The 15979-nt window shown below is 32.4% G+C and overlaps 1 protein-coding gene across 1 annotated transcript; it reads right to left on the bottom strand.

The window, feature by feature from the left end:
* Positions 1 to 5963: 5963 nt before the first annotated feature.
* On the bottom strand, positions 5964 to 15916 carry LOC148278242 (putative protein phosphatase CG10417). The gene is made up of 8 exons (XM_088231693.1): positions 15692 to 15916; positions 14562 to 14796; positions 13126 to 13442; positions 12503 to 12797; positions 11794 to 12015; positions 8591 to 8731; positions 6759 to 7165; positions 5964 to 6679 (listed from the first exon to the last, which is right to left on the bottom strand). Exons 1-8 carry the CDS (start codon positions 15800 to 15802, stop codon positions 6491 to 6493), a joined length of 1917 nt encoding a protein of 638 aa, XP_088087819.1. The 5' UTR covers positions 15803 to 15916; the 3' UTR covers positions 5964 to 6490.
* Positions 15917 to 15979: the final 63 nt, after the last annotated feature.

The following is a 15979-nucleotide window of genomic DNA, read 5'->3' as shown; positions in this document are numbered from 1 at the left end:
AACATTTTGCATGCGTATTATTCTATTTGATATTTAGATCGTTTTAATTCTCCAATTGTATAAAAAAAAAAAAACATAAAATACTTGACCAAAAAGCAGATAAGATTTAAAATGACTCAACAAACTGATCAGTTCCAGCTGATAAACTATACATTGAGCACTAATAGTTTTACAAACTTTTTGTTGATTTCTTTTTGTTTAAATAAATAATGAACAGCCAAGATATTGTCACTAATAATAAAAATAATTATATATTGTAATACAACAAAGTGCTTTTTATTTAGGTGCATAAAAAATAAGAAAAAGTTCCAGAAATTCCTTAAAACTATTGACTGTATTTTCCTTTAAAAAAAACATTTACACTACGTCTGCCCGATAATCTAACGAGTTTAGCTACACACAACACTGAGATCACTATAAAATGGAATTCGGCCTTGAAGTAAATGGTTTGTGTGAATAAAATACTATTTAATATTACATGAGTAGAAACAAAAATTAAATGCGAAAAACGAATTTTGTCAAAAGGACACTTGTAAATAAAATATTTACAAGCTTTCTCTACATTTCCGCATTGTGGTTAGGTTTAAAAGAACACAAAACGCCACAATCAAAGTCACAAAATAAAAATCTATTGGAATAATCTGAATCGGCCAACTCAATCTTACAAACTAATTACAGAGAACTTTATAGAATTCGAAAGAAATCAATTAACATACGACAGAACACTTTCATTGATGAAAATATATAAGATGCCCAAATATTGTTGCCTCGACTGAAGAAAATTATAATAGCATTTTAGTTTACGCTGCATTCTTCTTATCAATTCCAAACTTTATGATTGTAATATTTTACAATAATAAAAGGAAAAATCACATATAAATGTTACTCCTACTACATAAAATTAATTCATGAGAAAGGCACTAATACAATTATTATGTTTGTCCACGCAAGAGGCGATTTATGGATTCGACATTTAAAAAAAATTGCAATACATTATTAAACCGTTTATCTAAATTTCACATTACTTCAGCAAAAAAAAAACATGAAAAAAGTGTATGCACAGAAGTAATTGACCAGGAGCGACAAAAATAAAAAATATATATATTGGTATATTTAATCATGAAAATGAAATTGACCACTCGCTAGAAAGAAAAAGGGTTAAAATTTCCAATAAACAAAAAAATATTTTAAAAATCCAGTTATTTTAATCAAAACAAAAATTTCTGCCACAAATCAATTAGTCAGATTTTTTATGCATTGTTAAATTCACACACAACCAAGTTTATTGATTGATGCAGAAGAAATTTATCATAAAGTTTTTCTTTACAATATACATTATATTTCCAAGTTTTTACGATTAGTATTTAAATACACTTATGGTATGATTTTAATAAATAGCTAATGTATGTATGATAAAATTTACAGGCAGAGTAATTTTTGAATATGTCGTTTTTATCTTTTAAAAAATTGTGTAGACATGACATGCTGAAAATGACATGAAAAAAAAAACTTAATCACAGATACACTGAAATAAATGAAATTCTGAAATACTTAATAAGATGAACCACCCTATCCAAAATTGATGGTACATAATATGTATGCTCATGTAAACTCCGAGTGGCATTATTAACACTCAAAGCACATGGTTTTTTCTTTTTAGTATTTTTTATTCTATTAAAAACGACGGAAAAGGGGGATTTGAAGACAGTGTAATAAATAATTCAAATGACCAGTTTTCCAATAATAATTATTATGTAATTTATGTTTTTTATAATACGCCTCCACCCGTTTGCGAGTGATTTGTTCTACTAACTATACATGCATTATATTTGGAATTTTGTGTATTTTTTTCTTCAATGTAAATTATGATGTTCAAAATCTCTTATCATTATTACATAACATCTATTTCTCGTACAAAATAACATTTAATTACAGATCACAATAATCATACTGATGAATAACTTAGTGTAAGCAAATGGGCATAAAGAAAGCTGAAATTCTTACAAAATCCTCAATTCTTAAATTAAGACTATGACAAGAATGTACATTTTATGTATTTTTTTTTTAATGTTGGTTATTTTTATTTTTGGTACAAATAAAAATAACATGCTCCCTTATACACTGGAAGACTAATCCGAGCATTTCACAATAATATTTTGATATACACAATTTAGACCTTTTCATAACAGACAAATCAATTTGAGGCATATTCATAAAAATACATACTACTAAAAAAATTGAACGGGAGACAGATTCCATAGCTAGGACATATGTATTGACAAGAATTAGGTTGTTTTAATATTGTGTAACTATTCAACTACTTTTCACATATTATCAAAAAAATAGTAATGTAGATTTCTGCAAACCAGAATGATACTTAACCCTTTGGACGCGGCTGTAAAATTGTATGTTGTTACCCGACGTTCCATACTAGATTTCCTTCCGTTCAATGCGAACGTAAGCAATGTTGTTATGCTAGCCTTTGGCGGTCGATAAAATCATTAACTTGTATCCTATGACGTTTCAACTCTGATAAGTGTATAGGATATTTCATGCTACTAATGCCATCTACGGTTTATTAACGAAAATTATGTCATTTAAATTATTTATTGACAATTCTTGATGGAATTCCATTGTAATGATGTAATAACTTATATTTCCATATAAGTTATTAATTTAAAAAATACTTGGTACGCTTCCACTTATTTATTTTGACCAATTAGCGCTTTCACCCTCTAATGGGTTTTATATAAATTACCCTTACACTGTATAATATTCACCAGTCTGAAGATGCCCATTAGAGGGTGAAAGCGCTAATTGGTCAAAATAAATAAGTGGAAGTGTACCAAGTATTTTTTAAATTAATAACTTATATAGAAATATCATCATCAGAAAATTATGTGTTTGTTTACTAAAAATCCAGATCTAAGAGATCACTTATTCGAGTCGCAAACCTAAGAAAACAGCTAATTAATTAAAAATTCTGGCAGGCTCACTTCGACCAATAGTGTCTCGCCGGGCTCTTCCCAGTAACTACGTCAGTGTAGCATAGTGCGCGGATATGATATACACAGCGGTGAATATTTTAATTTGCAATCTGTTTACTTTCGAATTTGTGAAGGTCCCTAATTCAATTTAGTTAAATAAGTGACATTACAAATAATTTTATCATAATATTGTGTAGTGGTGGGTGTTTTTTGAGACAAACGTTTCTTCATAATAATAAAAATACGTATATAGTTTTATTCCACTTTTATTTTTAATTTTTTACCAGTGACCGGGTTTCGTCGTGACCGACATCGTCAGACTGGTGGGAGAATATAAAAAAATATATGTTATATAAAAGTGCTAGCAGGAAAATTTGTGTCCGAAAAACCTTTTGTTGGTGAACCGTTTTAAAAATTATGTTTTTATTAGTAAATAAAAAACTTAAGAAGTTTTAATAATTGTTAAATACATTTTGAGTATCAAAATTACGAACGATTGTTTTTTTTTTAAAGTGACATTCTAAAAATATTGTATTTATAATGACGTCACAAAATTTGGTTGACGAAGAAAGTGCCGAAATAATTGGAGAATTGGACTTCGATTGCGAAATATTTTCTGAGGATAACACAGAGGTAGGTGATCTTGATTTCGATATGGAAACAGAATCTGTTGAGGACTGTGTCGAAGAAAGGGAAAAATTAAATTCATGGAAATCTGGACCTCATATTCCCATAATACATGAATTTGATGATATCCAATCGGGTATTACTGTCAACAGCCTCTCCAGTAATTCAATTGAATGTGATTTTTTTTTAAACATTCAGATAATGAGCACTATAGTTTCAGAAATCAATAAATTTTATGGATATACATATACAAGTAAAGAACAAGGGCCAAGTTCTTGCACACACAAATGGAAAGATATCACTGTTCCCGAATTATATATTTTTTACGCAATGTCTATGGTGATGGCGAAATGTAAGCATTTATCTATTGAACAGTACTGGCGTACCGATGACTTGTACTTTTATCAAATTTTTGAAAAAACAATGCCAAGGTATCGGTTAATTTTACAAATGTTGCATTTCTCTGATCCAAATCGTCCTCCGTCTTCAGACAGTTTAAACAAACTTAGGATATTAATAGACCATACAAAAAAAAATTCAAAGAGACGATGGTTTCACATGAAAATTTACGCATAGATGATAGCATTCAAAGGAAGATTATTGTTTAAGCAATATATTCCGTCACAACGACACCGGTTTGGAATTAAATTATTTGTGTTGTGCGATGTGACAATCGGATATATTTTAGATTTTATCATCTACTGTGGAGAAGGAACGGACCATAGTAGATGATCAAAATTTTGAAGTGTCCGGAGCTGTAGTCACAACACTTTTAAAATATTATATTGGAAAAGGGTACAAATTATAGTGTGTTAATTGGTATTCAAGTCCTGTATTATTTAAATATCTTCATGCAAATAAAACTACTGCGTGTGGGACCGTGAGAAGAAATTGGAAAGGCTTACCACAATTTAGAAAATTGAAAAAAGGGAAGTAGAAGCTAAAAATGATAATCCATTATTAGCCCTAAAATGGTGCGACAACAGAGAGGTCCATATGTTGACAACAATGCACGATGACTCCATGGAGCCAACTGGAAAACTGCATTATCGCACAGATGAGCCCATAATTAAACCGATATGCATAATAAATGTATGGGAACAGTGGATAAAGCTGATATGATCCTTAGTAATGTAACATGCATGAGGAAATCCTTAAAATGTTACAAAAAGGTATCATTTCATTTTATAGATTTGTATTTATTGAATTCCTTTTATTTATTTAAATCACTAACTGGCAAAACAATATCATTTCCAGATTTTCAAGAAAATGTTACTACGCAACTATTAGCGAAATATAAAATACCAATTATAAGGAAACCACATCCCACAGTTTCAACAAGCCGGACTCCACACAGAATTTTTCCAAGGGATATAATGGATCACATTCCCGAGTTGATTCCGCCGAACCCTAAAAAAAAAAACGCCGCGATGACGTCATGTTTGTGGGAACACAAAATTAAAAAAAAAAAAAAATTAACTCGATACTTTTGCTCTCCGTGTAATGTAGGATTATGTCTTAAACCCTGTTACAAAATATACCACACGTGTGCAAAATTTTAGGTCCGTTCCGTCAATATACATCAATTTCACCTTATAAAATGTTATTATCAAGTGTTAAAGAACATGTCAAGTGTCAAAAACTATAAAATAATCAGTAAAACCCGTTTTAATAAAAGCTTTCTAAGTGTCATAGTACAAACAAAAAATATGTTTTGTTAAGTGGCGCAGTATTCCAATATCACTGCTGTCCGGTATCATATGACATTCAAGATGGCGGTAAGTAATTTACTATAAATCTTTGTTATTCGCGTCGCCCCACAAAGGTTAAATGGTGTGGGATTCTAGGCCTTACACACTCTTTAGGTATGATTTATTAAAGCTACTTTTGAGTTATTCCATAAAACAGTTAACCTAAATAGAAAAATATTATTGGCATTAGAAATTCATTTAAAAGAAAGAGCAGGATTTCATGTACAGAAAAAACAATAATTTATGTTTTTTTTACTATGAAAACAGAGCTAAATAAATTGGCCATTATAATTTATTGCTGTAATTGTATACCACAAATACATAACTGGATGATGTTTTTTGGTCAAGATTTATATTTTTAAGAGGTTTAAAAAAATGTCGCAATTTAGATTAGGTAAATACATTAATAACATTGATAGTCAACTTGCATTTTTTTACAAACATTTGGTACCAACTAAAGTATCACGCTGTCTGCTAAAAGTATTAGAATTATTATTCCATAATGTATCATTAAAAATCTAAACATTGATTTAATACAAAGCTAGACATGTATATTATATTATATACTGTGAAGCGCTAACTGTAGTGGCTAATACTATTTTATTTTTCTCTTTCGCTCAATATTGCATCCGTAATGTAAGCACGGAAAAAATGGAGCCAAAGTAGTCTCCCAACTTGTTATTTAAATAGATTTAGTTGACACAATAGAATTTATCACTCCCATTTATGCCTAACTACATACACCAGTAGCTGCTAACATTTTCAAATATTCTTAACGTGTTTTTAATGTTAACACGGATTGAATAATTAAAGTGGATTATTGAAAAATGTTTCAAGGGTGGAGAAAAAACTCGTTCTATATGCAAGACAGCATCATTTTCATGATCAAAACACATTGGGAAGGTTAAGACATATTGAGGAACAGTTAGAAAAAAAAGTGAATAAAATAATACATCTCATAACCACCACAAAAAGGTTAGTACTGACGGTTTACTGCAAAATTGTTAACACAAACAGAATAAAAGATGGCACAGTCACTCAGGAAATACCACTGTAAGTGCACAAATATGTCTATTTCAGTACTTAAAGCACCTTTGATAATGATCACATGTATATTTTACGGTATTAAACACTGGAGGAAACAGAGATAATGTCTTCAGTCTTAGAGCGCTTAGCTTGATTTTCGTCCGTGGTCTCATCGTCAGATGGTCGCTTTTTCGATGCACTGTAATTCAATTTTACAATCACAGCTGTCATGTTATCACAACCAGTTCCGTCTCCCGCTGTATTGGGGGACAGGCAGCGATCAAACATCTGCAATGGAAAATTGTACATGAATAACCAAACTAAAGTGTATATTGCTCCTAGAAGAATATTGGGAAGTAATGATTACCTCTTCGCAAATTTGAGAAAGCTTTTCCACTCCTTTTTCTAACCTTAATCGTACAAAGTCCACAACTTCTTGGCTTGTCATGGAATTCCAAATACCATCACATGCCAATACGAGGAATTCATCTTTTGGTTCTATTGTCAATGTTTTTACATCGGGCAGTGCCGTAATCATCTGTTCTTTAGGACCGAGATCTTTATTTTGTTTGTAGCCAAGATCTCCGATGGCTCTAGACAGATTTAGTCCACCATTAACTCGTCCATCACTCGAGACTTTCCCTCCCGCTTTGTTGATTCGATTTAGTTCTATTTCATCTTCGGGTTTATGGTCTATAGACATATCAACTGCTTTTCCATCTCTACAAACTACACAACGAGAGTCTCCGGCATTTGCAACATACAGTTGATTTTCTGTAAACAAAAACAATAAATTATAGAACACATCAATTATGATCAAGAACAAAAAAAAAATTATGTAATAGCAGATATATATCAATAGACAGATTTTTAAAAGTCTTTTTAAAATTATTACACTATGCGTAAAGCAATTACTAGGACCCCGACAGCTTCATAGCAATTAATTTTTTTCCAGTGCCACGTCATGGTAAATACAGTGAGCGACAATGAAAGGTCCACACTTAAAATTCAGGTAAAATTCAATAATTATAATTTTTCCTGGAATTGACCATTGAACCCCCGGACACTTTCTATTTTTTATAAGGGCACTTCAGACATTTGTCTTGCAGTAACATACATTTTACCCTCAATTTCGTATTTAGTTTAATTTAAAACCTTTGATAGATAACGCCTCTTGTTACATATGTCCGGGCGCAACAAATGTCGGTGGAAATTAAAAGCCTTATATTGACTCTGGTAAAAGAAAACATTTCTGTGCGCGAAATTGCTAATAGAGTGGAGTATAATGAAGCTGCTGTGAGGCGATTTTTAAAAAAATATTGTCAAACTGGTTACTTTACGGGGAAATCAGGCAGTGGAAGGAAGCGCAAGTTGTCTGATAGAGATGAGCGTGTAATAAAACGACTAGTTTTAAAAATCGTTTCGTATCTGCATCAAACATATTTGCCGAACTGCAGGAAACAAATTCCATGCAAGTGAATGTTTGTACAGTTCAAAGAAAAATGAATAGATTTTAGGTTTAAAAGATTCTCGTTATTACTTGGGGTGGCAATGATTGAATTAGTGTACAAGTTATACTAAATAAGTTGTAAAAACAGTATTTCCTTTGTTCATAAAAATATTTATTTTTTTTATTGAAAAAAAAGAAATATTTGCGTTCTTATAATTTACGCAAATATTTAATTTTGAGGGCCATTTTAAAACGAGTTGTAAATAACTCACTATTAGAAAATAGGAATCAAGTTAGGGTAGAGTGGGATTTGAACCACAGACCATTGATCTGTGAGTCCGATACACTAGCCACGTATTATAAGTCATAGAGATTTAATCCAACTTCTTATAATTTAGTCTCTTTAATGCTTCAACTGAAGCGAATTAAAACGAAATAATATTATATTTTACTGAGTAACACCACACTTAGCCAATGCTTTTGCTATGAACCGTCCAGCTCTCAGTGATAACTTAAACCAGCCAATGACAGGGCATAAGTCTGTAAATGCCTAGGGCTTCCATATTCTATTTTTGAAGTTACGAAAACATACACAATATATTGTTGCTTGAATGCTGAATGTGCGGGGATTCCCTTAATGGATAGAAATTTTAAAACAAAAACATTAGAAGTTATTGTTATCGGCAATGGACCATGTTGGTTCAAAAGGCAACCTGTCAAATTCTGTAGGAAATAAATAAATTAGTTACCTTTTAATAAAGCTACTACGGCCGTACATCCACTGTTTGATCCAGACTCATTTTTTATCATCATTGAAAAGGCATCCATTACTTCATCATCATCCTCATCTTCTTCTCCATCATCTTCACTGGTATCCTCATCGTCAACTTCTAAAATAAAATTAACATCCTTTATATCATAAAAAATGTTATTACTATTCCAGTTATTATTAGTACATAATACAATATATTATTCTTTCAACCAGAGGCCCCAGTGTTGTGGTATTATTACACAAATAACATTTTTTTTGTATGGTTTCTTCCAGTATCTTCCTTTTCATTTAGTGATTCGGGCCCTTCTGCTTACACAGTAATTTTACCCCCGTAAGCTTAAACTATAAGAACTGATAGTAAAATAAACTTCTAAAGATTTTTTAAATTTGTTTTGAATTGAATATTTCAAAAGACAAGTTGATCTTTTTTATTAATTACCCTATGTTGCACATGCAAAGCGGCAGAGATAAATAATTTCTGTACTATGACCAAAATTAATTTACCTCTATATTAATTTTAAAGATAAGGTTTTTCAATTTCTTTCCATGTTTCCTCTAAATTTGTTTTCAAGATAATATTTCTCTACATATTTCATTTGTTATTATATGTAAAATGGTATATTTATTATTTGCCGACAAAATTTGAATGACTTGGAGACATTTATAGATTACCTTAAATTTAATTATTTTTCATCATCATCATTCCCTTTACACACATAACGGTGGATAGGGCAATTCATTGGTATCCAATAGCAGCGTATCTTGGATCATTTTTTTGTAACATGAAGGTAAGATGATTAGTCTTATGCTTCAGGTGCCAGTCCAGGGACCATGAAATATTCCAGTGTAAAAACACCGTTTTAAACAAATATTTCATGTCAACCATGTTGGAATCGAACTTGAGACCTCTTGCATGGTAAGCAAACGTGCTGACCATTACACTATTGGGCGATTTAAAATAGGCCATTAGAACAGATTCATCAAGACCCACAGGGCTGATTAAATGAAGCCCGATTTATTACCGAATTATTGCTAGTCTACATTAATAAGGTATAATTTTTTTACTGAGAATGAAGGCCTTCTTGTTTTGTGTAGAAAATGCAGCCGAGGCAGGTAAGAATTTGTATCATGTGCTATTCCCCATTAATTTTATTATGATCTATAAATAAATAAATCAAGAATGCGCATAATGATGTTGTTTTCTTTGTGTAATCATATCTCTCTATAGGCAAAATATTATTGTAATAAAAAATCTGTTATATTAGTCTATGATGAGTGATGCTCGGTGCTATAATATGAAATCAACCCAATAAAAATGTATCATCTATTTCAAAGTTGATTGTTTTACAAGTCATCAAATGTTTGGACACATGTTTGTAACATATAGTTTTTATATCACTCTGTTGTATAACATAAAATTATAAATTGAACAATTGTGATTTAATCTTTACCCTAATTGAAATAAACTCTGGTCCCAAAACATAAATAAATTCTGTTCATTTAAAAACTTTTTACAAATAAAAAAAAAACGATTTGTCCCAAATTTAAAATATTAAATTGAAACACTGGCGTAGAACAGAAACATGATTTTTCTCATTTGAAGTACATACGAGGTGTGTTCAGAAAATAACGGGAATTTTTTAATTTTGCGGGTGAAGAGTCTAACAGTCATTTTTTATATTGTGTTGGTATACATGCCCCTATTGAATGATAAAATTTTCTGCTGTATTTATTGTTTACTTTGACTGTGGCAGTAGTAAGGTCAGATGTGTTTTTATGAGCTCGGCGATTTTCGTTTCTTAAAAAAATAGATCAAAGAATTGTATCAAACTTTGTGTAAAAAATTAAATAGTGTATGAAATGTTAACAAAGGCCTATGGTGAGTCTGCTATGAGTAAAACTATAGTTTACGAGTGGTATAAGTATTTCTAAGATGGCTGTGAAGACGTTGAAGATGACGAAAGGCCCGGACGCCCCAGCACATCAACAACCGATGAAAATGTAGAAAAAGTGAATGAAATGGTTATGAACGATTGATGAGTTGGCACATTGATTTTATCATGCCATGAAATTTTTTCGAATATTTTGAGTCTGAAACGGGTGGCAGCAAAATTTGTTCCAAAATGGTTGCATTTTGAACAAAAACAGCGGCAAATGGAAGTTGCTCAGGTGTCACTAAATGAAGTCAACGACAATGCAGAATTACTGAAACTTGCTATAACAGGTGACGAAACATGGGTTTATGGATATGACGTTGAAACTAAGGCTCAATTGTCCCAGTGGAGGCATTCTGGAATGCCAAGACCAAAAAAGGCTCGACAAGTGCGGTCGTGATGCTCACTGTGTTCTTCGATTTTAATGGCATGGTGCATCATGAATTCTTGCCACGAGGTCAAACGGTCAATAAGGAGTACACCTACAAGTTTACATGAAACAATACAAAAAAAATGCCCAGATTTGTGGCAAAGCAATTCACGGCTTTTGCACCACGATAATGTTCCTGCTCACACTTCATAGATAGTTCGTGAATTTTTGGCCAAAACAATACTTTAACGATGCCCCAGCCCCCATATTCGTCAGACATGGCTCCATGTGACTTTTTCCTATTTCCAAAAATAAAGAAAACCTTAAAGGGCCGTTGTTTTACAAGCATATTTGACATTAAAAGCGCATTGCTGAAAGAGCTACAGGCTCTTCCAAAGATCGAGTTTAAGAAGTGTTTTGAGGATTGGAAGAAGCGCTGGCACATGTGCATAATATCTAATGGGGACTATTTTGAAGGCGACAACCTTAATGTAGACAAATAAATAAATATTTTTTATCAAAAAACTAAAATTCCTGTTATTTTCTGAACACACCTCGTATTTTTCATACGATTCGTCCCAAATTTGAAATGTTAAATTGAAACACTAGGTGTAGAAGAACAGAGACAGGATCTTTCTCATTTGAAGTACATATTTTTTGTTAAAGGGAGTTAAAAGGTACCTATTAAAACTGAACAACATAACGACTCGAAGGGAAATTGACAAATGCAGCTTGATTAAAGAGATACATTTTCCTAAAATCAATTAATAAAAAAAAAAGGTAAATACAAATGATTACATGGACAAAAAACACCTGTACAGTTACCATAACTTGCATAGTTTGAATTATGTTACAATAAAACAAAATAATAATTACCGTCTGATGAATCTCCACCAATGCCATTAGTGGGTTCTTCCTCGTCTGATGAGGTTCCTTCCTCTTTGCCTTCAAAAGTCTCATCATTTGAGTCACTTTCATCATCTTCTGAACAGTTTATAATTTGTAACAGATCATTGTACATACTGGCTGCACGTTTAGTTGGGCGTCCGGAATTTTCTGCCGCTGTGGGTTCTGTGCTTGAAACAGCTGCTGTTTTAACTGAAAGATAATTTTGTAGATAATTAGTATATGTATATAACACAATTAAATCACATTTTTTTGAAAATGATATTATGGAAATTAATGATTCAGACTTATTATTCACGAAATTAGCTATTCTTTCCATTGAATGGCCATCCCCTCAATTCTCCTCTTTTTGATTTCTATTCATCTTTACTTATTTCCTTTTTTATAATCAACATATTAGTGAAATAATTGTGATTATATTTTGTGTAAATTACTATAATATTTTATGTACTTCTTAACCAAATGTAAAAGCCCTCTGGGCGTTTATAAATAAATAAAATAAGCCAAAAGTATTTTTCATTCACAAAATGGATTGCTAATGAAAACATTTTAAAAGCTATTTCTGATGGTAGAAGATGTGAATTAAGTCATAGTAGACCTTGAATTCGTGTGTCTATGACTTTATTTTTTGAGGTGGAGAATAAGATTAGTATTACTCTTTAGTAAATTATATTATTACCTAAAGCTTTTCCCTTTTTGCTTGGAGAACTATTCACTTCTCCATTTTCTTGGGATGACGACGTGACACTATCTTTTATTTCAACCTTGGAATTGGAAACCTCTCCATTGCATTGTTCTTTGGTGGGAGAACAAGCTGCAGGTTCGTTGGAGTTGCTGCTACCAGAGGGAGTCTCGCGCACATCTTCCGAACTATCTGGGGCTTCTGCTGGAGCACTCTTCTCACCAGTATCGTCTGGCGTTTTCACATCCAACCCATCTCCATTTGATTGTTCCTCACCATTACTTGTCGTAACCTGTGTAACATTTAAAGAACAGAAAAATACATTACATATAACAATATTGAGGATTATCAGCATTTTAAACTTGAAAAGGATGAACACATAACGCAAACAACGATTTTGGCCATTTCAACCAGTTATAATCAACTGTACCTACTAGAACATGGAAATTCATAATGCAGCGCCCCTGACATCTGATCCGGAGTTCTTGACATTACCACAGAACCACAACCCGATTCGTTTTTTATTTTTGAAAATTCTTAAATCCAAATTTTCTACTAAGTAGGTTAAGAATTGACATCCTTAAAAATAAACCTAAGATCGAAAATGATAATATTATTACCTGAGCTTCGTCAGACTTTTCACCTTCATCTGAATCTTTGACAGACGAGGAAACATCAGAATCTTCATCTTTAAATGTTTGTTTACTCGAACAGCCAGCACCGGAGTCACACGAGGCTCCTGGCTTCCTTGACCTTAGAGATGGGGAGACAGGCACTTCAGAAACTTTACCGAGCTTGGCTAACATGGGATTTGTCTTTCCCTCGTATTTTTGCATTATTTTATCGAGGGGCATTGATGCCTCCTCACACAAGTTATGCACTTCTTCTTCTTCATCTTCATCCTCCGCGTCAATCTCTGGTTCAGTTTCGTCACTCTCTAATAAAGAAAATGTAAATTACAACAAAATAAACAAGATATAAATAAATATTTTTGTATATAATTTTTTATTTCCTTTTTGTTTCCTTCACGATTATTTGATGTTAAATACAGGTTTTATTAATAAAAAATTGATTTAAAAAAAACTTAATCCTTGACTATTGAAGTCGAATGGAGAAATACAGTGAAAGCACTCCCTCTACACATCGAAAACCGTTAAGACAGAGAGTTGTTTTCACTTGTACTCTGAACAATACTTTTTTGACAAAATTCAAGTTGTTTTCTTTTTTTCAAATTTGGTGTTTTGTATAAAAGGCTTGTCGTATACTGTCATTATTGCTCGTCACCATATTGCAATTCATTTTCATCATTGTTCCCTTTCCGCACCCAATGGTGCACAGGGCACTGCGTTAGTACACCAACCGCGGCATATCTTGACATTTTTGTAAAATGAAGGCAAGATGATCAGTCTTATGGTTCAGGTGCCAGTCCAGGGACTAAGAAATATTCCAGCATTAAAACATCTTTTCAAATAAATACTTAATGTCGACCAAATCGGGGATTGAACCCGAAACCTCTTGCACGGTAGGCAAACGCGCTGAACATAAGATCATGAGGCGGACAAATTATAAATCCAATTACATAGCCGTAACAAAAACTTTGTTTACTTACTAGTATAATATATAATTTGTAAATAAACATATTTAAACAATACAGTTCTGTGTGTGAAATAGAACCACAACTCTGAACAAGTGGTTTCAACTCAAGTAAAAATTCCGAAAAAGGCAATTAAGTGAGGATAAGTCAGCCTCGTAGTGTAGTGGTTGAGGCATTAGCCCATGCTTGAGGCCCTGGGTTTGATTCCTGGAAAGGTATTTGTGAAATACTTGTTTTAAAGGTGGTTTAACACCAAAATGTCACTGTCCCTGGACTGCTTCCTGAAACGTACGATTGATTACATTCATGTAACTGATAATCTAGGTACGCTGCATTTGGTGTTCCAATGTAGTGCCCTATGCACTGGGTGCGGATAGGGATATGATGAAGATGACGTTTTAAAAGTAAATATTGATTTCTACTGGGCTACGTTTGTACAAAAAACTACATCTTTTTCCTTACTTGCTAGATCTTTTAGAAGTTCAATAACATCTGGTTTGGCTATTGTAGCATCAAATCCAAGAAAGGCATCTTCTAATGCCTGGGTGAGGTTTCCATCTTTGTAGGCCTGGGTATCTTTAATGAACTGTGGAAGCTTCATGGAGCAATACTTAGCTACTTCGGAGCCACCGTGCCCATCGTATACAGCAAATAGAGAGGTATTTGCATCATAATCCAGAATATTATTGTGAGCATCCTGTGTGCAAAAAACCATTAACACTTTATTAAAAATATTAATTAAAATATTTTTTTCAATATTTTATAAAAACAACAGATAAACATCAACCGTGTCAGGGCAAAGGCTTCAAACCACAATTCTAGAAAAAGCGCTTTCATAATTTTAAATTAATTGCGTAGGTCTTATACACATTCTGGGAAAACGATTTGAACTGCAAACATCTAGATGACTCTTTTCAATCCTTTTGCCAGAATGAGTATAAGACCTACGCAATTGGTTAAAAACACATTTGAAATAATGAAATGAAGCCTTAGTCCCGAACATCTTCAATATGTTAACAAAAGACTATAGAGACTAAGGAGTATTTATATAAATACTGTTCTGAGAAATATATTAAGATGATAGGTAATATAAATAATAAATACTCTTAAGCAGTTTTTGACAAACTGTAACAGCTTGGAAAAAGGAGGAACTTTTATTAATTCAACAATATCATTGAAATTCATGTTTCGCTGTTTACACAAGGTCAAAAGCACAGTTCGGAGGAAGAAACATATTTTAGTCAGAATGTTGGCCGAAAATAAAACTAAAGTAATAAACGTCTAAATATTTTCTTGAAATGACAGCTTTTACAAGTACAATGATTAAATCTAACAAAAATCTGACACCGCCGAAATATTTAGAGTTAAATGAAAGTTAATGGGCATAACATACACAATAAACATTGAGAAGCAAAGCCACATGTCTAAAAATATTACTTAGTATTTGGTAACAATAAGGGGGTTTTGTCTTTAATACAAAGCGGCATGGGAATCGACCAACTTAACTTTAAGAAATACAAGATTTAAAAAAAAGGACACGTTTTATAACTACAGTAAATAAGAATATAGTAAAAACGGCGGGATTTGCTTACCTCCTGACTAATACGCCATCCCTGCATTGAACTGGAGCCGCATGATATTTTTGCATTGTTTTCGTCACTAGACGATTTAGTAGTTAACGGCTCGGATAAATACGCACCCATTTTGCACAGTACACAAAACAAACAAGTCTAGAATTGATTAAATAACGTTTAATATTAATAATACCGCCAATCACCCGACAACCGACATCTACCTCGCACGCTTCCAAAATTACCAAAGACTAAATTGTAAATTGCATTGAACCAACATTGAACCATAAACTTCTCGATGGTGTTGCT

Source organism: Micrasema longulum, unplaced genomic scaffold, assembly GCF_059751315.1.
Source record: "Micrasema longulum isolate JH-2025_06_02 unplaced genomic scaffold, ASM5975131v1 h1tg000904l, whole genome shotgun sequence".
NCBI classification, from domain to species: domain Eukaryota; kingdom Metazoa; phylum Arthropoda; class Insecta; order Trichoptera; family Brachycentridae; genus Micrasema; species Micrasema longulum.
This window is presented reverse-complemented; position numbering and strand designations above follow the sequence as displayed.